The 21,106-nt window shown below is 45.1% G+C and overlaps 1 protein-coding gene and 1 long non-coding RNA gene across 2 annotated transcripts in view; one reads left to right on the top strand and one right to left on the bottom strand.

Annotated features, from left to right (window-relative positions):
• Positions 1 to 3,639, top strand: part of PRKCQ (protein kinase C theta) — a 131,901-nt gene extending 128,262 nt beyond the window's left edge. The window contains exons 17-18 of the mRNA XM_057732048.1: positions 28 to 156; positions 2,415 to 3,639. Coding sequence (XP_057588031.1) covers positions 28 to 156; positions 2,415 to 2,570 — 285 coding nt within the window. The 3' untranslated portion in view covers positions 2,571 to 3,639. The remainder of the gene's footprint in view (positions 1 to 27; positions 157 to 2,414) is intronic.
• LOC130851554 (uncharacterized) overlaps positions 1 to 21,106 on the bottom strand; it is a 152,041-nt gene that overhangs the window by 6,952 nt on the left and 123,983 nt on the right. The window lies entirely within an intron of this gene.

Here is a 21,106-nt window from a genome sequence, read left to right as displayed (position 1 = left end):
AACTGCTCCCCTTCTGCTCCCTTTCAGCTCTTCGTAAGAGAACCTGAAAAGCGCCTGGGCGTGAGGGGAGACATCCGCCAGCACCCCTTGTTTCGGGAGATCAATTGGGAAGAGCTGGAAAAGAAGGAGATTGAACCTCCATTCAGGCCTAAAGTGGTAAGGAGCACCCAGGGCCCTGTGTTCCTCCCAGCGCCATCCTCACAGCACACTCAGGCTGCCAGGGCCCCGACTTCCCACCCACCCTCCATGGTGCGGTTCGTGGAAGCAAGTCCTCTTTAACCATAATCAGGCTATTGGGCTGGGGGGAGGCAGAATTTAACCTGTGTGAGCAAATGTAGCTGCATGAAGAGTGGATCACCACGTGTACACACCTTAGACTGAACGTGTATATGTGTGGGTGACCCTCAGACGCGATGTGGGGCTTTGCACAGTTGCATCTAGGCTTCAGGGTCACAGTCTGCGTGAACCAAACCTGAGCATAAACCCTGCATCCTTTGACAGGAGTTTTGGAGCCATGTTTTCTGTGATATTTATGAAAGTTTCTCTGACATTTGTCATCTGTTCTTGTAACTACAGTTCCTAATGGTAATTGGTAGTTTAAGAAGTCAACTGGTGCTTATAAAAAGACAGGTCTATAAATTCCCATGTGTATACCCACCAGCAAGAGCCACTAACCTCCCTGAGAAAAGGCAGAACTTCCCAGGTCACCGTAAAATGAAGCAAAGTTAAGATGAAAAAAGTTCTAAAGATGGATGATGGTCATGGCGGCCCAGCATGCAACTGTGCTTCCTGTCCCTAAACAATGCACTTGAAAATGGTTAGAATGGTCACTTTTATGTTATGTACATTTTGCCACAACTTAAAAGGTAAATAATAATTTTTTAAAGAGTAAAGCAAAATGGTGGATTTGCCAGCTTTACGCGTTCCTGGTGATTCTGGAAGTACGGTAGCAAAGACCCGGGTAGATATGAACCATCCTCACGCGGAGGTGGTACAGACTCATGGATCTCAAAGCAGAGCATCCGCTCTAGCAAACATCTGCTGTTGTTAGTCGTGATGGTGGAGGGCCAGAAACAGCAGTGTGTCACCAGGGCAGGAAGAGTTATTTATGGTCAACATTTGTCCTCAGCTCTGGGGATGTTTCAAGAGAGGGTCCTTCAGGCTGGCCTCCGGCACTCTTATTATTTGTAACAGCACCTTTTCTACTACATGGTTAGTCATCTGTTTACGATGTGATGAGTTTTTGCCTTGTTCCAGCTCATCAGAACAATGTCAATCCTGTCTCCACTTCCATGAGACTACAGTGGACTCATTTTCCGCATAAAAATCAGACCTTTGATCTACGCTTTTCCTATGGGACAATTCCCGATTCCTCCTGTAGGAAGGAATTTCCCTGACCCGTGGTCTAAGCGGCTATTTGAAGGCAGAGGCCACAGACCATGGACCTCATCAGCTCAGGGGTCCCCGTGAGGGTGGCAGGGCCTGACTCTCAGTCACGTCATATAAGGGTGACATTTGATTGTGGTTGCTTTTAATCTTAGAAAGCTGAGGCGTACACCATAGTGGACAGTACCTATCCATAGGTCTCTTTTGTCGTCACAGGCACCAATAGGCCAGGTGGTCTGAAGGGGGCTCACCCCAATCTGTGTTGTCTATGGAAGACAGTCCAAGATGTTTAGTAACAAAATTAGCGTGGGATCCTTTTCTCATGTAGGCCATTACCAAGTACTGAGTAGAGTTCCCTGTGCTACACCGTAGGTCCTTATTAGGAATCTAAAAAAGAGTGGAGATATATAGAGAGCTGATTCCCTTTGCTGTACACCTGAAACTCACACAACATTGTAAATCAGTTATACTCCAATTAAGATTTTAAAAATAAATATAACAAAATCAAATCCGTGTGGGTCAGGGAACAGTGGTCGTGAAGGATGTTGACAGAAGAACAGGACTATATAATCTGCAAAACTCCATCCTTCCTCCGGTCCCTCTGCTCCCAATCCCCATCCCCTCCCACTACTCCCCCATCCCCTGTCCCCTGTAGACTAAAAGGACAGAGATCAAATTGGGGCTTACCGCTTTTTCAGAGGTGGCCAGTCCTGCTTTACGTAAACATCTTTGAATGTACACATCATGGAATTCCTGTATATGAACTGAGCTATACTGCTGATACACTGATGATTCAGGATCTTAGACATGTTCAATAAAAGCCCTATAGGATCATCTGTAAATACGAGGGTGAGTCAGAAATTATCTACACTCCAGTTATATTAAACCTTCTGTAAGTTCTACAGCCAGGGTTATTTAGTTGCAGACGCCAACATCTTCGTACGCAGATTATAGCCTAGGTGATGAAAGTCAAGGTAATTCAGTGGCTGATTTTCTTCTTTCTCCCCACCCCTTAAACTCTGATCAAGAAATCACCGTACGACTGCAGCAATTTCGACAAAGAATTCTTGAACGAGAAGCCCCGGCTGTCATTTGCAGACAGAACACTGATCAACAGCATGGACCAGAACATGTTCCGGAACTTTTCCTTCATGAACCCAGGGATGGAGAAGCTGATATCCTGAACCTCGCCTCTCCAGACACACGAAGGGATCTGCCGCCTTCCTTCTGTGAACTGGTTCAAGTGACACCTCTTGGGTTCCTTTTAAACTTGGAAAAGAACAGAAACACTCAACCGTAAAGGCCGAGCCCCCTGATCTCCTCACCGACTTTGCATCTGTAGCAGAAACCAGCTCTGCCTCACTGAAGACGATGCTCTTTGGATTCTGCCCGCTGTGTCTCACAGCCACTCTTGAAAGTCAGGGCTTTCCTCACCGTAGCTGTATACTTGAAGCTGGTCCTCCGGACTGCGAAAGATTTGAAAACTTAATTCCGCTCTAAGTGATGACTCTTCACCTGGGCATCACCTGCTGATGGATGACATGCGTGTTGACTCGAGGAGCAGAGCCCGAACTTCTCAAGACTGAAACTGCACGTTGCCTGGAGTTTAGCACTGGATACCATTCAGCCGCAGACAAGTAACCACTGACCCATTTTTTTCTGTTCACACCTGTGCACGTGTAAAGGGTAAGGGGTAGGGGAAACCCTGAGTAGGTTCTTATGGAAATTCTTCATAATAAACATAGCTTGTAACTTGAGATTTACAAATCCATTCATTCCGATTTAACCCTGAAATTCACGGGAAAGAGGAAGGTGGAGGGAGTGTGTGTCATCAATAGGCAAGGTTTACTAGGACCCTACTCTGGTTACCTTGTCAATGTAGAAGTTAAATTTAGAGTCCAACAGAGATAGAGTCATTTTACGCCTGCCAGGAAAACTTCTCCATCCATCCCTTCTCAGTTGATTTCAGTATCAGTGACAGTTTCTTACTACCACCCTCACATTAGAACAGGGGAAAAAAAATGAGGTACATAATTCTGCCAGAGAAAAGAAAACCCATCCCTTCATTATACCATGACTGTTGATTTGATGACTTCTAAGTCTCTTGAGGGAGACATCCTTCAAGATAAAGACCCATGCATGCTGTTTGCAGCAATCTTATTTAATAAGAATTCTAGCTGTATGTGTTTAAAGTATCTGTGCTGTTTGTATATTTTGAAAAAATGTGACAATGCAAAGAGGTGGATGTGTAAAGATGGAATAAAAAAAAAGAAAGAAAGATGCCTGTTCATAGTTTAATTCCCTACTTGTTCCCCCCCCACCACCCCGCCCCAAACTTGGTTCTGTTTTGGTCATCAAAATGTAGCTAGCATTGAGTTGATGTTTTACATTTTGAGAATCATTAAAAATCCCCAAACAGGAGAGAAACTCAGATAACCTTTAAGTTATTGATATTATATTCTTCTTTTCTTTTCCCACAAGATTTTTTTTTCCACTCACTTTCCAACATACTTTATTCCAAATTCCCAACACAGTCTTCAAAAGACCCTGCAGGATCAGGTCTTTAGTCTCCTGTTGTCAACTCTGCTCAGCTGGCTTCAGTCATAGTGGTTTTCCAACCACTGCAGACACAGTTCTGCCTCAGGGCCTTTGCACTTCCTGTTCCCAGGATTTGGGATGCTCTTCCCCACCCCATGATTTCTTGAAGGAGTGATCTCCAACCCCCAGATTCAGCTTTGCCCTCCAACTTCTCTCCTGACACTGCTTCCCACAAGGGCGCCTTCCTGCCAGTTCTTGTGGAACATTCTAGATCTTCCTCTACCTCTCTGCAATTTTTTATACGGAGAAAGACCCTCTCTTTGATCTCGGCCCCTCAGATGTTCTGACAGAGCCGTTTCCTCTTTCACCTCCTCCACCTTTGATTACCCACTGCCATTGGCTGGCCCCGTTCCCTCCTCTCCCCCAAATCACCTCTGAGGCCCCTCTCCCCGCCTTGCTTTCACTTTTCCTTGGTTTTCTCCTCCCACCCCATGCCTTCGAGGATCCTCAGTGCAGACGATCTCAACCCTCATCCCCCGTTCTAGTCTCTCTGCCAGGCTTCACACAGGTTCCATGAACTCATCCTGTTTTCTTATGATCTCTCTCTCTCTTGTAGTCCCTAATTCTATTAACAGCACCATCATGGACCCAGTCGTCCAGGCTCAGAACCCACAGAGTCCTTGTTGACTATCCCCTCCCCCTTTCTAAGCTCCTTGTCTCTCTTTCTTACCAAATCCTTATGATTCCGCCTCTGCAGTCTCTCCAAAATACATACTTATCTCTACTTTCTCTCCTGCTAATCGTGCCTGGATTATTTAATAGCCTATGAACCAGTGTCCCCATCCCAAGGCTCTCTCTCTTTTTTAATTCACATATACAACATATACACTGCAGGGTGGGAATAACTTTTCCTGTACCCTCTTCTATTCTGTTCCTGGAGCCTGTGAATTAAATTAACAAAAGACCGATGAGCAAGAAAAGCATATTTTATCTACACATGCAATATGCATACACGGGATGAGGCACTCAAAGGAGTGGTTAGAATTTGGGGTGTAAATAGCTAACTTACTAGGGGAAAGAGAGGGAAAAGAAAAGGCTCCAGTGCAAAGAGCAAGTAGGGGTTTCAGGAGACAAGAACGTTTGTGACAGTTTGTCCACATAGGTATAAGTGCTCTTCCTGTCTTGTCTTCTGCAAAAAAACTGCCCCCAGATGGAGGTTAATGGAGGTAGGCTTACTCTTAGCCTCACTCCTGGGATCAGACCTACCCCAAAGAAGGAATTTACGGTGGTCCTTATTTCTCCTAAGTGTCTGCTTTTAGTCAGATAAATACAGCTCTAGGAAGGCCTCTCTCTGCATCTGTTGAATCTCAAATATCTCTAGCTTAAAATAATTTTCACTATTTATGAACTATAAAAATATTATCTTCAGAAATCAAGGTTTTTACCCCACACTCCCATGTTCAAAATGCTGTGTAATCCTTCCTGGCTGAACCCCATCCAGGGGCCCCCATCCTGTCCCCAGACCTCTCTACCATCACCTCTCATCTCTGCCTTTCACTCACCTCTGCTCCCATCGCTCCAGATTTCTTAGCACTGCCCGTGAACCCTCACTGTTTCCTGCCTCTGGGCCTCACTGAGGCTAGTTTTCCTGCCTAGAAGGCTTCATTCCCACAAGTTCATGTCTTCCGGTCTCTCAAGATCCACTTCAAATATCCAGTCTGCCATGAAGCACTCCCACCTGAGCTGATGGACCTCTCATCTCATTAAGCCTGTTGTATTTCTCTGTACCTCTCCCATGCCCTCACCATCTTCCATCAACATCTGTAAGCATCTGCTTTGCCCCTATTTCTAGACTGTAAACCCCTGAGGCCAGAATCTCTTGTCTAGTTTGTCTGTCTCCTTCCCACAGTTCCTTGGTGTATTCGGGCTCAAAAAGAGTTGTTGGGCAAGTGAGTAAGTAAATGAACACAATGCAGAGTGTTTGAATGGCGACCTTCCCGAAAGATATGTCCACTGGGCACCTGCAAATGTGACCTTTTGGAAAAGGGGTCTTGGCAGATGTCATTAAGTTAAAGATCTCAAGATGAGAGCATCCTAGATTATATGGCTGGACCCTAAATCCAACATCAAGTGAGTCCTTACAAGAGACACAGGGAGAAGAGAAGGCTATGTGAAGAAGGAGGCAGAGACTGGAGTGATTCCCAAGCCCAGAAACACCTGGGGCCAGGAGAAGCTGAGAGAGGCCAGGACGCATCTGCCCCTAGAGGCTGCAGAGGGAGCATGGTCCTGCCAACACCTTGACTTTGAACTTCTGGCCTCCAAAACTGAGAGAGAATACATTTCTCTTGTTTTCAAGTCATCCACTTCATGGTAACTTATGACAGCAGCCACGGGAAATTGATACACATTGTTCAATGAAGCCAGCGGTGCACTGGGAGGAGGCAGCAGTGAGCTTTGTGCCACCCTGCCCACCTGGCCACCACCTCTGCAGACGGGGCTGTCCCACCCCTGCCAGACCCTCAACCCCTCCTCCTGCGGCAAAACCTCCCCCCAATCACTCAGCTTCTAGTCCGCGTGAATTCCCCATCGTGGGTCTTACCCTTCCCTGCATTTTTCTCCTATCACCTCATTTCTCTCGCCTGCTTTTTCCCTCACCGGACTCCAACATCCTCTTGGACTGCAGAGCTCATGGCTTTTCCACACACACAGGAAGAAAGCCTCGCTCCAGCTCTTTATTAGAGAGTTGGCAACTGTTTCTTCCTGCCGGTGGAACATCCACACCATGGTTTATAAACGTGTCAATATTGTTAAAGAAAATATCCAGTGACACTCGTGAAAGCGCAGGAAGGATGACTCTATTCCAGGGGGACCATTGCGATGCGTGTGGGGGCCACGGTGATGGGTATTGCGGTGGTGGGGAGACTGCATGGGAAACTGGGGGGTTACAGACCAAGAATGGGGCGGTAGGCAGGGCAATGGAGGGAAGATTACTAAGAGGAAGCAACAGCAGCAAGAAGGAAGGCTCTGGCTGAACCAACCTAGCAGGATTCTTGCTGAAGGCAGGCCAGGTGATCACAGCTCACCTGGGAGGTGAGGAAACCAACCAGATGTCCAGAGGGGAGGTTCCAGTTAAACTGACTTAGCAAGATTCTTGCTAAAATTGGACAACGCAGAGACAAACACAGAAGCCCCAAAGTCACGCTTCGTCGAAAAAGAGTTCAGGGAGCCCGAGCAGAGTCTGGTCAAGGAGAGAATCTTTGTCGGTATTTAGAGCAAAGATCCCAGTTACAGCTTTGGGATTACAACTAGTTCGGCTTTCCTCTTGGTGCCAGGACTACTTCCACACAGTCCTGAGAGCTTGTCGTCCTCCCTGCTGTGAACACACTGGTTGGGAAGAAATCACTTCCTATGATCCCATGTGTCAGCTGAGATGCACTGGGAACTTGAGGACGTGGGGATCTGTGGAGAGATGGCGGGGCTGGGAACCAGACAGACCTGAGTTCAGGTCCCAGCTTAGCTATGACAAGCTCTGCAGCATCACTTACCTTCCTGGATAGGACTTTCTCACCTATGAAATGGAGCTCATGGTCCATTATGAGAATAAGAGATGCTGCAGCACAGCAGGGGGAGCTAGCGGATGCTTCCTCATGAGTCACTGGATATTTTCAAGTTGATCATGAGCCTGAGGGGAGATTATCTACTTACTTATCTATCTACCTATCTGTCTATCCATCTATCCTTCCATCCTTCTATCCATCTATCACATCTATCTACCTATCTGCCCATCCATCCATCCTTCCATCTTGCCATGCATCACATCCATCTGTCCATCACATCTATCTATCTACCTATCTATCTCTCATTCATATCGATAAATGATAGATAGGTAGGTAGATAGAGGTCTAGTGTGACTTATAAGTCAAATCAGCAATGAGAGGAATCATTCTTGATTGTCTCTGCTAAGTAGCTCAGAAACAGCCTCTCTGGCATAAACGGAGAGTGCTGTGTCCAGCCACTGTGGCCTTTACGTTGTGGACAGAAGAAGACCCAGCACGCTGAGCATCAGGGAATTTTTAAATGCATATCTCCTAGTTAGCAGATGGTCCCCAAGTTCAGAATGTCTTCTAGGGAGAGTCTCTATGTTGTTTCCCATCTCTCTCCCTGACAAGAGAAGAGTTTTGGAAACTCAGACGACATCTGATCCAGAATGATTCCAGCCTGGCCAGGGTAGGGACAAATACAGGTTAAAAATTAGAGGCTAGTTCTCCCTGTTGAAAATGAGAGAAGGACCTGCTCCCTCTCCTCTCCCTTTTCTTCCAGAATTTCTTTCTCTGTCTTTCTCAAATATATGTAAAACTTTACATACCTTTTTTTACAGGTCTCACCACTCAGGAATGTTTCCTGGGGGACCTGGGAGCCACCTTTTTGAAGTGCACACATCAAAGGAGATAGAACTCCAGTCTCCCAGTTCCCTTGAGAGCACAAGAGCCAGATCTCATGGGCACCCAGCTTTGATTTGCAAAACTACCTCCTGTCCTAAATATATGAGGGTTTTGTTTCTTCTTGGAAATAAAGCCAATGCAGGTGGTCCCCCAATTACCATGAGAAAGTGAGAATGGACTATGAGTGGTAAAAGATGCTGTAAAGTTGCCTCATGTAAGGACCAGTGATTGTTTCTCTTGAGAACAAGTCTATCATGGGTTGTGTCTGCTTGGCTGCCTAAGGGGGTGAAATTCCTTTCTGTCTTTGCAAACTCCCAGCAGGTTGCCTGTGACACACATCACAGTCTGGTTTAATGCCCACCCAATAATAAAATGGCTTTCTTTCTCTAACACCTTTGCAGAGAGGTTTTCTGGATTGAGGGAAGATCTGGGTTTTTTAAATTATATTTCTCCAACACCAGTTTCTCCTAGCTCTCAACAGAAGGAAGGGATTTGGGAAGATACAAGAATTCTTTCGAACCCTGCCTTGGTCAGCCCAATTTCTCCTAAAGATACCCTGGCATAAAACAGCTCTAATACTCTATTGAAAGGCACACTTTTGTGCTTGCTTCTAAAACACTGTAATAAGAGCTTAGAAAACCATTCAGTCTATTATTCACTGGACTTCTTTTGCTCCCCGATCAGAAAATCATTCAACAATATTTACTGTGCTCCTACTATGTACCTGGAAGTACCTGGCTTGTCTCTCAGGAGTCTCCCAAAGAACTTTGTGAATTTTCCTCTCTACTCCCTATTCTATCTAAGATGTGTGCTACTCAAAATACCAGCCAAAATTTGGTAACTGCAGTTGTCAGAGACATGACTGATTTTTTTTAATCCATGTATTTCTCTCCCACAGGCTAAAAACTTTTTTCTTAAATGGGGACAGTGTCCCTCAAGCAACTCCCTGACGCTGTCTTTCGGGCTAGTCCTGCTGTTTCCTTCCAGAGAGCACCCTTTGCTCTGAGTTCCAACTAAGGCACTTCAAGGCAGGCTGGTGCATGAGTCTGTAGTCAGAATCGGCTGTTCTTTTCCTGATTGACAGGATCCCACGCTCCTGCAAAGCCTTCACACCTGGGGCTTGGCCTCCTGGCGACAGGAAGTGAACAATGGACCAGCTGAAGCACGTGGAGAAGAGACGTTTAAAGACAGAAAAGTACATGAGAGCCAAATGCCTGTTGGGTAAAGAGTTTGAGGGTCATTCCACAGGCAAGGTGGAGACACTGAAATTCCACCAACAAAGCACAACAGAATCCTCAAAGCATAACCACCAGAAGCACACATTTCAAATTTTTTAATTAAAAGAATTAGAAGAGTTTTGTGCCAACTGGGAAGCACAGTTTCTGGAGCAAAGATCTACTCAGAGTTTTCTACATATAAGATCATGTTATCTGAGATGGAGGACATCAGTAAGAGGTCTCAGCCCTCCCACCCCACAAAACAATGATTTAACAACTACTTATGGAAGAAAATAGCCCTGGGAGAGTTCCAGGGTACAATTAAGAAGCTGTACATTATGCTGAGCAAAATAAGCCAGTCTCAGAAGGACAAATACTGTGGGATTCCACTTATATAAGGTACCTACAATGGTCAAACTCAAAGCAACACAGGAGAGAATGGTGATTGCCAAGGGCTGGGGACAGGAGAGGATGCAGAGTTGCTGTTCGATGGGTATAAAGTTTCTTTATGCAAGATGAATAAATTCTAGACACCTGCTGAACAACATGGTATTATGCATTTAAAAGTGTGTTAAGAGGATAGATCTCATGTGAAGTATTCTTAACACACACACACACACACACACACACGGAAATTTTCAAAGGTGATGGATATTTTTGTTACCTTGATTGTGGTGATAGAATCACAGATGTATGCATATACCTAAACTCACCAAATTATGTACCTTAAACATGTGCAGCTTTTGTGTTGTATTAATTATACCTCAATAAAGCTGTATTTTAAAATGGGAAAGAAAAAAAAAAGAAGCCGTAACTACCCAGTGGAGGGGAAAAACCAAAGAAGGCCTCATAGAAAGCTACAGAAAGTGTTTAACTGTGTCTCCCGTCCTTCAGACTGGTACAGGTGAGCACCAAGAGGAATCCCCTCGGCCACAACTTCTCCCTGTGGGGGAAAAGGAGAGTAGGAGGGTCCCAGCAGCCCACTCCGCCACTGCAGGGGTGGTTAAGGGGTTAATATCCAAAGTACGTAAGGAACTCATACAACTCAATAGCCAAAAACAAAAACAATTTCTAAATGGGCAAAGTACCTAAATAGACATTTCCTAAAAGAAGACACGCAGATGGCCAACAGGCACATGAAAAGGTGCCCACCATCTCTAGTCATCAGGGAAATGCAAATCAAACCACAATGATGTATCACCTCACACCTGTGAGAATGGTATCATCAAAATAACAAGAAATAAGTGTTGGTGAGGATGGAGAGAAAAGGAAGCCCTGGTACGTTGTTGGTGGGAATGTAAATTGGTGCAGCCACTGTGGAAAACAGTATGGAGGTTCCTCAAAAAATTAAAACTAGAACTGCGCTGTGGTCCAGCAATTCCACTCCTGGGTACAGACCCAAAGGAAATGAAATCAGAATCTTAACGAGGTATTTGAACTCCTATGTTCACTGCAGCGTTGTTAATGTTGGCCTAGATATGCAAGCAACTTAAACATCCATCGTGGATGAAGAAAGTATGGTGTAAATATATAAGAGAATATTAGTCAACCTTAAAAAAGGAAATCCTGCCATTCGAGACAACATGGGTGAAGCTGGAGGGTTATGCTAAGTGAAATCAGCCAGACAAAGACCCATACTCCATGGTCTCACTTATATGAGGAATCTGAAATAGTCAAAACTCACAGAAGCAGAGCATAGCATGGCTGCCGGGGGCTGGGGGAGGGGAACATGGGGAGACATAGGTCAAGGAGTACAGAGCTGCAGGCATGCAGGATGAATTAGAGTTAACAGTACCATGTTGTACACTTGAAATTTGCTAAGACAGTAGATCTTAAGTGTTCTAACCACAAAAAAGAGGTACGTACATGAGGAAATGGGTAAGTTAATTAGCTCAACTGGTGATCATTTCCCAAGGTATACATGTATCAGAACATCAAGTTGTACACCCAACTGGTATACCATATGTGTCAATTATACCTCAGTAAAGCTGGGGAAACTTTTTTATTTTAAAAAAAGAACTCAACATGTAATTACAATGAGGTAAATAATCTCTATGTATTAAACTAGGTTTATACACGTTTCATGCGGCTGCTTATTTCGTGAGTGAATTTTAGGAGGATGCACGTGCATCTCCTAAACTCTGCCCCAGCAAGTCCCTGAAGCACCAATGCTAGAAAGGTCAAGTCATCTTTTATGGATGGAAGATGCTAAGACCAAGAAGATGGAGTGACACCTGAACAAATACCCAGACAAAACCATAATTCGAAAAGATACGTGCACCCCTATGTTCACAACAGCACTATTTACAATAGCCAAGACATGGAAGCAACCTAATTGTCCACCACTGGAGGAATGGACAAAGAAGATTTGGTACATATATACAATGGAATATTACTCAGTCATAAAAAAGAATGAAATAATGCCATTTGCAGCAACATGGGTGGACCTGGACATGATCATACTAAGTCAGTCAGAGAAAGACAAATATCACATGATATCGCGTATATGTGGAACCTAAAAAAATTTGGCACAAATAAACCTATTTACAAAACAGAAGTTGACTCACAGATGTAGAAAATAAACATAGTTACCAAGGGGGAAGGGGGAAGGGATAAATAAGGAGATAGGGATTGACATATACACACTACTATATATAAACTAGATAATCAACAAGGAGCTACCTACCGTACAGCACAGGGAACTGTACTCAGGACTCTGTAATGACCTGGAAGGGACAAGAATCTTAAAAAGAGAGGAGATATATATATGTATAACTGATACACTTTTCTGTAAAGCAGAAACTAACACAACATTTCGAATCAACTATACTTTAATAAAATTAATTTTAAAAAATTCATATTTATGTATATAGTCTATAGTAGAGTATGTTGGTCTCATTTTTAAGTGAGATGAAAGTATTTTATTAATTTTATACTGATTCTAGTTTCCAGCTTTGATCACTGGACTTCACTTCTCTGGGTCTCCCATCACCTTCCCCAAAAGACAACACGAAGGCAGGTGGCCCTGCTCCTTTAAGTTTCTAACCCGGAAGATGCTTTGCTTCCAAAGCCCTCAGTTTGCATCTGAGGAAATAGAAGTTTCTGATGGGGAGTGGCTCCTCTGAAGTCACAGCTAGAGAGTGACTGAGTGGGAAACCCATTCCTGAGCTCCTCCTAATGGGTCTTCAGGACTCAGGTCATTGCTTCCTTGACAATTAAGCGCAAGTTAAGGATTCCAGATTTTCTGTATCAGAGCTTTGCCCTAGAAATGGGAAGCTGAATAAAGAAACAACACTTATCAAGCACCTCTCATGCCAGGAGGAGTTAGGCCCACACGACAGCTGGGTATTATGTTTTCATCTCACTGCCCCAGTTTACAGCTCAAAGTCCCACCGCTAGGCATCAGCCAGGGTAGAACTTGAACCCAGATCTTTCTAATTACAAAGCTCCAGCTTTCATCCTGACAGCATGCTTTTCCCAATTCTCTCTCTCGAAGCCGAACTGTACATATTCATTCTTTTTTCAGTTTTACTATTTTTTAAGTTGAAGTATAGTTGATTTACAATGTTGTGTGAATTACTGCTGTACAGCAAAGTGACTCAGGTATACATATATATATACATTATTTTTTTATATTCTTTTCCACTATAGTTTATCATAGGACATTAAATATCATTCCCTGTGCTCTGCAGTAGGACCTTGTTGTTTATCCATCCTATATATAATAGTTTACATCTACTAACCCCAACCTCCCACTCCAACCGTCCCCCAACCCCCTCCCCCCTGGCAACCACCAGTCTGTTCTCTCTGTCTGTGAGTGTGTTTCTGTTTCATGGACAAGTTCATTTGTGTCATATTTTAGATTCCGCATATAAGTTATATCATGTGGTACTTGTCCTTTTCTTTCTGGTTTACTTCACTTAGTATGAAAATCTCTCATTGCATCCATGATACTGCAGATGGCATTATTTTGCTCTTTTTTTCTGGCTGAGTAGTATATTCTTTCCACGTGGGGAATTTCCCCTCTGCCTCCATGCTACACCATCAACATTCCTATCCTGAGCCTACATCCCATCTTCTCAGCCCATCTCACCTTCACAGCACATGGGAGAGCTCTCCTCAGTGCCCTTGAGGACGTACCCAGATCTCTTGACCATTGGCACTTTTTCAGTGAAAAACCTAGACACGTGTGCCCCGTTCAGCAAGCAGTCAGAGCCTGGCTTAGCTGTTCCCTTCTGGCTTAAAAAGAAAAAGACATCTGTTTCAGAGTCACTTTATTTCCTTTGAGCTCAAGTCCAGCGTGAGATTAGAAGCTTATTTATCTTAAAGCTTTTATACCTTTATCAGAATTCAGCTCCTTGAGCTATATATTGGCTAATCCCTTTAAAAGTTTTCAGTCAAAGGGGACACAAAAAAATACTTATGAGTGACACTTGCTCTAAAGGTTCAACAAGGTAGCCGCTATGGTCCTTTGGCTCCTGCGACAACTGGAACTAAGAAAAAGAAATCCCAGGACTTCCTTGGTGGTCCAGTGGTTAAGACTCTGCACTTCCACTGCAGGGGCACATGTTCGATCCCTGATTGGGGAACTAAGATCCTACATGCCACATGGTACAGTCAAAAAAAGAAAACAGAAAAAATTAAGTCCCACATAGAGAACAGACTGGTGGTTGCTAAGGGGGAGAAGGGGTAGGAGAGGGATGGATTGGGAGTTTGGGATTAGCAGATGTAAACTATTATATATAGGATGGATAAACAACAAGGTCCTACTGTAGCACAGGACCTATATTTACTATATTGTGATGACCCATAATGGAAAATAATATGAAAAAGAATGTATATATGTGTATAACTGAATCACTTTGCTGTACAGCAGAAATTAACACAACATTGTAAATCAACTCTACTTCAATAGAAAAATAATAAAATTTTTAAAGAAAAAGAAATCCCAGATATCTAAAACAATTGTCAGGGGATGTGTTGGCAGAAGGTCTTGTAGGAAAGAGTGCAGAGGGATGACTTAAAATACTCTCAAGAAGCCAAATGGCTTGGGTTGAGTGGTAGATGTGGCCGGGCGACGTGAACACATCCATCTTGGTCTCCCAGCCTTCCCTGTAGATGCAAATGGGCTTGGTCTCCCAGCCTTCCCTGTAGATGCACAAATCGAACTCTGGGCAGCAGGAAGAGATGCTGCCCAGGTGTCTCCCAGCTCCAGGGGAACCTATGAAATGTGGGGCGCACGTGTCCTGGTCTCCAAACATGCTCCAGGCTGCTTCTCTGAAAATGTTTCAGAGCAAGGCAGCAGGGCAGCACCACCTACTCCCACTAAAACAAAAAACTCAATAATACAACCATCAATAAACTGTCAGAGCAAACTCTCCAGGGGCAGAACCGATCAATAACACTATTAAACGTTCTTTGAAAGTTAGTTTTGCTGTGGTTCACTTTTACCCGATCACGTGCCCACAGATGTCTCTGGGCAGCATCTGAGTCTAATAAGAAAGCCCTCCCACACACACTTTTTATGTGTCTTTTGGGGTTTTTGCACCCAAGCTTATCTACGACAAAGGGTGGTACATTACCCGCTGCGGGGTTGATTTTCAGTCAATAAATACCTGTAAGTACGCACAGTCTGTTTGCAAACTGGCGTCCGTTCTGATTGGCCGGTGCCCATGCTATCAGGGTGTTTAGATATTTTGAACCTCAGTCCTAAATGTGGGTAAACAGGAAGGAGAAATGATACCTACTTGACAATAAAGGCCTGTACGTTCCCTTTCACCTACTGTTAAAATTCAGAATCTAACAAACCATGTAAAAGTCGATTACATAGCTGTTTTTAAAAACGAGCATTGAACCAGCAGTTAGTCCTGTAATTACTAATCCTGTTTTGAATCTACTCTACCATTCTCCTCCAAAACCACAGTGCTATGCCACCCAGAGGGTACCCACTGCCCCGCCAGACATGGGCCACGTCAAAATGGCAGCACGCGGAGCCAGGCACCTGCTGACACGTGTGACGGCAGAGGAGGAAGCCAATGTCATTATCTTCCCTGTCATAAAAATATTTCATATGATTCCACCCCGCATCTTTTCATAAAAATGAATGGAGCACAAGAATAAAAATCTTTGCCTCCAAATTATCCATTACAAGTGCAGGGTGGAGAGTCTTCGCATTGCTTTCACTCAGATTTTTCCCACCAGGAGTCCACCACCCAATTTCTCTAGATCTTATTATACTACTGTTTCTTTTTCCAATCAAGTCTCTATTTCCTGCCAACTATGTTGTCTTAGAATGTGAAGTACGTCTAGATACGTGGTAGGATTTTGTGATACCAGCTGTTCCTCGTGAGTCTCAATTGCTACCCTAACTCATCACGCTACCGGAAATTCTTCTGACACTCTATTTAAAATAAGGTCCAGGATGGATCTAGAGACTGTTATACAGAGTCAAGTAAGTCAGAAAGAGAAAAATAAATATCGTATATTAACCCATACATGTGGAATCTAGAAAAACGGTACAGATGAACCTATTTGCAAAGCAGAAACAGAGACACAGACATAGAGAACAAAGCTATGGACACCAAGGAGGGGAGATGGGGTGGAATGAATTAGGAGATTGGGGTTGACATATATACACTATTGATACTATGTATTAAATAGATAATTAATGAGAAGCTACTGTATAGCACAGCGAACTCTACTCAGTGCTCTGCAGTGACCTAAATGGGAAGGAAATCCAAAAAAGAGGGGATGTATGTATATGTATAAGTGATTCACTTCACCGTACAGCAGAAACTAACACAACATTCTAAAGCAACTATACTCCAATTTAAAGAAATAAACTATAAAGAAAAATTGAAAAAAAAGTCCAGCTTCTTACATTTCTAAATCAGACCAGTCTTGAATATGATGAAACAAAGAAGGAAATAAACTTAACTAAAAGTGAAATAACTTGCCAAGACAAAGTGGCAGACCATCAAACTGGAGGAAATGAGGTAATCTTTAGGGGATCGATTATTTACTTAGGGTTTCGTTTCAGAATAGTAAAGAGGATGTTGGGAACATTTGTTTTTCCCTAGCGTGGATGCTCCTGGCCCCTCCTCAGCCACGAAGGCGGAGTGAGGGGGGAAACTGTGTGAAATCTGTCTGAGCTCGGGCTGGGAAAGAATAAGTGGAGAAAGCCACGTTAATTTTGCGGTGGGGGTCTAAACCTAAAAAAGTGGTTAGCATGAAAGGAAAACCAGGGAAAGTTAGTGTCTCAAGCTTCAAATTAACCTGCAGTGGAGCTTCTCTGTTGGCTTTCTTTCTTTCTTCTTTTTTTTTTTTTTTTTCATTTTTGGTACCACGATGACCTACATGAAGATCTACAAATGCACACGAAACTGAACTGCTGCAGACGTGAAAATCCTGACGAGGAAAAGGGAACATTGCAGTGGTCCAGGGGGATGCGTGTCACCTTCAGGCAACAATAAAAGCAGGTTGACGGTCTGCCAGGTGTGCTGTATTAAGGCTACTGTATTTTTTTAAAAATAGACTCTGCTGTAAAGAACACTGCAAACCTCATCTAACGAGATGAAAATAGATGCCCGTCCTCAGATGCACTGATTCAGACGTTGGGGTCCTTGGTTCTGAAAATAATAAGACTACAGACCTCTAGGTCACTCAGAGGCAACCCTGCGCCTTCCTTGACTCCTGATGGAAAGCTGGCAGACGCTTACTGAAAGCGCCCACTTGAAGGAGGAAGCAGGTGGACGAGGGCCTGCAGGGAGCAGCTGAGGGAAGGGAAGGGCTGTAGACAGAGAATCGGAAATACCCGGCTCATTGGCTCTGAAATAGCTCTGCCTCTGGTTCACTGTGAAACTCTGAACAAGTCATTTAGTCTTTGGGGGCCTCAAAATAAGGAGGAGGGGTCAGCGAAGATGTTATCTCAGGGCCCTTTTCGCTTGAACATTTTCTGGTTCTAATCTGAATCAAAGTCCTGAGCAGCCACAAAGGTCAGTGAGCAACAGTTTCCGCGCGCGCACACACACACACACTCACCGATTCCACGCTTTGCAGACCCGAGGGCACCTGCGGGCCCCCTCTTCCCCTCTCAGCACCCCTCTTCCTCGTCCTGGGCCCCTACACACCCTCCACCCAGGCACGCAGCCTTGACGTGCTGCCCAGAGACCCCCGCCAGGACCCCCAGCAGGAGATACTCCAGAGAGCTGGCTCTTAGAAATAATAACATCCAAATCTGCATTCCTCGCCACTGGCTGTGCCCAGAATCAGGTTTAATTCATAACCGGCTTTTAATAAATGGTGCCTAATGTGAATCTGTTGGGTGACTAACGATATTAGCATTACCTTCCTATTGTAGAGTGTACAAAGTACATACACGTCTCCTATTCTTACGGGGGCCTTCTGAAATTTGATTATGAATGTACCTATTTAATAGGTAGGGACACAGAAAGTCACCAAGTGGGGACCTGAACCCAGATCTCTCAGCATCAGATCCTGCTTTGTTCCAGATTATATACAGTATTCCTGCTGCATCTACCCATCAGTGCTAGAAAGACTTTTACACTGACTCACGGGTTCAGGTTCACACCTGGCCCTACCGTCCCATCTCTAGGGAAGTCAGCACAGGGAGATGGTCTTATGGAAGCCTGGCCCTCTCGCCAACACCCCCAGTTCTCTCCCACACTGTACTTCTACCGGGACTCAATCTTGCCAATAGAAATGAGAACTTTTACTTGGCCCCAGTCAAAGGTATTGGGGAAAAAGAACAAGAGAGATCAGGTTTCTTTCAGGAAGATGTGAACTCAGAGTTGGCTGTTCTAATGGACCCTCCACTGCACATGCAGACAAGTGAGGAGGCAGGAGTACTTCCCAGGTACAAGACGTGGGCCATTACATTTTTTTTAAGTGTGGAAACTTTTATTAACATTCAGTTTAAAAAGCTTTACACCTGTGGTACACCAAGAGAAAGGGATTCTTAAAGAAGTTACTCTTTAGGGTTTGGTCCTTGGTTTTAGAAGTTGTTGGAGTCTTCGTAAGTTGTTGGAGCCTTTTTGTGAAGTGCTGTAAGAATCTTGGTCCAGGGCTGGCGATGTCGTGCTAGTTTCTTAACTTGCCTGTTAGCAAGACCACCTGGCACAGCTGCTCTGCTGGGGTTCTGCCCACCGATGCTCAAGTGTGTAGGGCACAGCCAGACACAGCCGGCTAGAGGGGAGGTGCCTCTGCACGTGTCCAGAAGGTGCAGACGCAGATCTCAGCATTCAGAGCGTCTGCCTTGGGCAGAGTCACCAAGGACCCTCATCAGAAGAAGCATCAGCTTTCCTCACCTACCAGCCCCAGAAAATGCCAGAATCCATTCAAACAGTCCAAGATGAGAAAGATTCTACTTTCAGTCCTTCCTCTTCACCTCTCCTCTCCCGACTTGGGAGAGAGGTCGGGGAGCAGAAACCACAGTTAATGAGTCAGAACAGAAGACTTGAGCCTGGGGAAGCAAAAAAGCCTGGCTGTTTCTCTCCTCCTCACCCAGGCAGCCACACGCAGCCCACCTGAGCCAGAGGAGGGAGAAGATTTACTCTGCACGGCCTTTGGAGTATTCCAATGCACCGCACACTTACGTTGCTGCAATGAGACTTGAGGGGAAGACTAGACATGACCAGAGGACATTTTCAATCACCTAAAAATAACCAGAAACATCACAGGACCTATAAAATTTCAGAGGCTGGAAGAATTAGTCCCACAGAGCAGGTTTGAATGGATGGTAGGCAAAAAATTAATAAATATCTTTGGTTTCATTTTACCCTAAGAATTCTGCTTGTTTACACACAAACACGTGCTGGAGTCAAGATTGTGTTGCACTGGGTACCACAGCCCTCGTGAGAGATTCAGATGCATTCACCACCCGCCTTTTATTACCGGCCTGCCACCCTGGCAGGCACTGGACAAGGATGTGTTGGTGGATGAATCCACTGGACCGTGGATGAGCACCCAGCTATGGTCTTCCATCACTATGTGGGGCAATTGATAAGAAGGACTCGTGGGAAGGACTTTGTCCAACAGTGATTGACTGAACTTTGGTATCAGATTCTCTGTCTTGGGGAATTTTAGGAAGAGGCAAAAACAAGTTGACCAAGAGAGATGGCATGAAACCAGAGGCCACGAGGCAGGAAATGGGATGAACAGCAGAAGCCAGGAGCCAGAGAGGAACCAAAGCAGCAGTGATGGACGGCGTAGCCTGTCATCATAAACCACTAGAGAAGCAACCGAGATCCAACAGTCCTGGGATGTCCCTGGTGGTACAGTGGTTAAGAATCCACCTGCCAATGCAGGGGACATGGGTTCAATCCCTGCTCCAGGAAGATCCCCCAAGCCACAGAGCAACGAAGCCCAGGGGCCACAACTACTGAGCCTGTGCCCTAGAGCCCACAAGCCACAACTACTGAAGCCTGAGCGCCTAGAGCCCATGCTCCGCAACAAGAGAAGCCACCGCACTGAGAAGACTGTGCATCACAATAAAGAGTAGCCCCCGCTTGCCGTAACTAGAGAAAGCCTGCACGCAGCAATGAAGACCCAATGCAGCCAAAAGAAAAAAAGCTAACCAGTCCTGGGGGCACCTTGAGTTGCTCTAACATTCTGGAGTTATCAAGGGGTCCACATGCGGCTGGGAGTTTTGTAGGCAACCCTGGAGTCAGCCCTGTGTTGGTGCTTTAACTCACCAAACCCACTTTAACTCAATCAGGGAGCCATTCTGACAGAGGTGGGGGACCACCCATCAGAATTAGGGCCCAGGAACTGAAGTCTCCTGAACACAGCCATTCCTGCAATGATGCTGTCCAATCTCCATGAAGGTTGGCAGTGAGGCAGAGTCCTGGCTGCCTTGTTTCTCCGTGTTTTTCCCAAAGCCCTGAGCCCAAAGAGTGCTGAGTGTGTGTATATGTGGGTGTGTGTGTGTGTGTGTGTGTGTGAGAGAGAGAGAGAGAGAGAGAAATTAAGTCGTGACAAAACATACCCCACAGCTATCGGCATCAGACTGGCTGACTCATTGTTCCCTGCATACCTGATGTGTATTCCTGTCCCAGAACTTTGACTCATTTTCTCCTACCAGCCAGAAAGGGCCTCCATATCTTGTAAACAACCCCAAGCCAGCCATACCCTCCAAGGCCCAGCTGAAGCTCCAACCTGCCGTGTGAGGCCTTCGCTGGCCGCAACAAGGGACCCTGCTCAGCGATGCTTCCCTCTGCATTTCCGTCTTTTAAAATGACAGGAGCTAGAAGCAGGCTCAAACAGCCAGAGCCCGAAGATACTTGGGGCTGGAGTAGGCATCCCCCAAGGAGGTTTGTGTCTAGCCCTCGACTGTCAGAGAAGCGCCCTCGGAGGGCGGGAGTTGCTCCAGGGGCCCCTCTGGGAGGTGGGGTGACATCCCCCAGGGAGAAGGAAAGACCCTGTTCTCTGCCTCCCAGTCCTCTGCCTTCTGCATCATTTCTGTTGGTGATGAAGCTTTGGGAATAGAATTCCTCATTAGAAAGC

This window comes from Hippopotamus amphibius, chromosome 4, assembly GCF_030028045.1.
Source record: "Hippopotamus amphibius kiboko isolate mHipAmp2 chromosome 4, mHipAmp2.hap2, whole genome shotgun sequence".
Taxonomy (NCBI): Eukaryota; Metazoa; Chordata; class Mammalia; order Artiodactyla; family Hippopotamidae; genus Hippopotamus; species Hippopotamus amphibius.
Note: the sequence above shows the minus strand (reverse complement) of the source record. Positions and strands in the feature narration are given on the sequence as shown.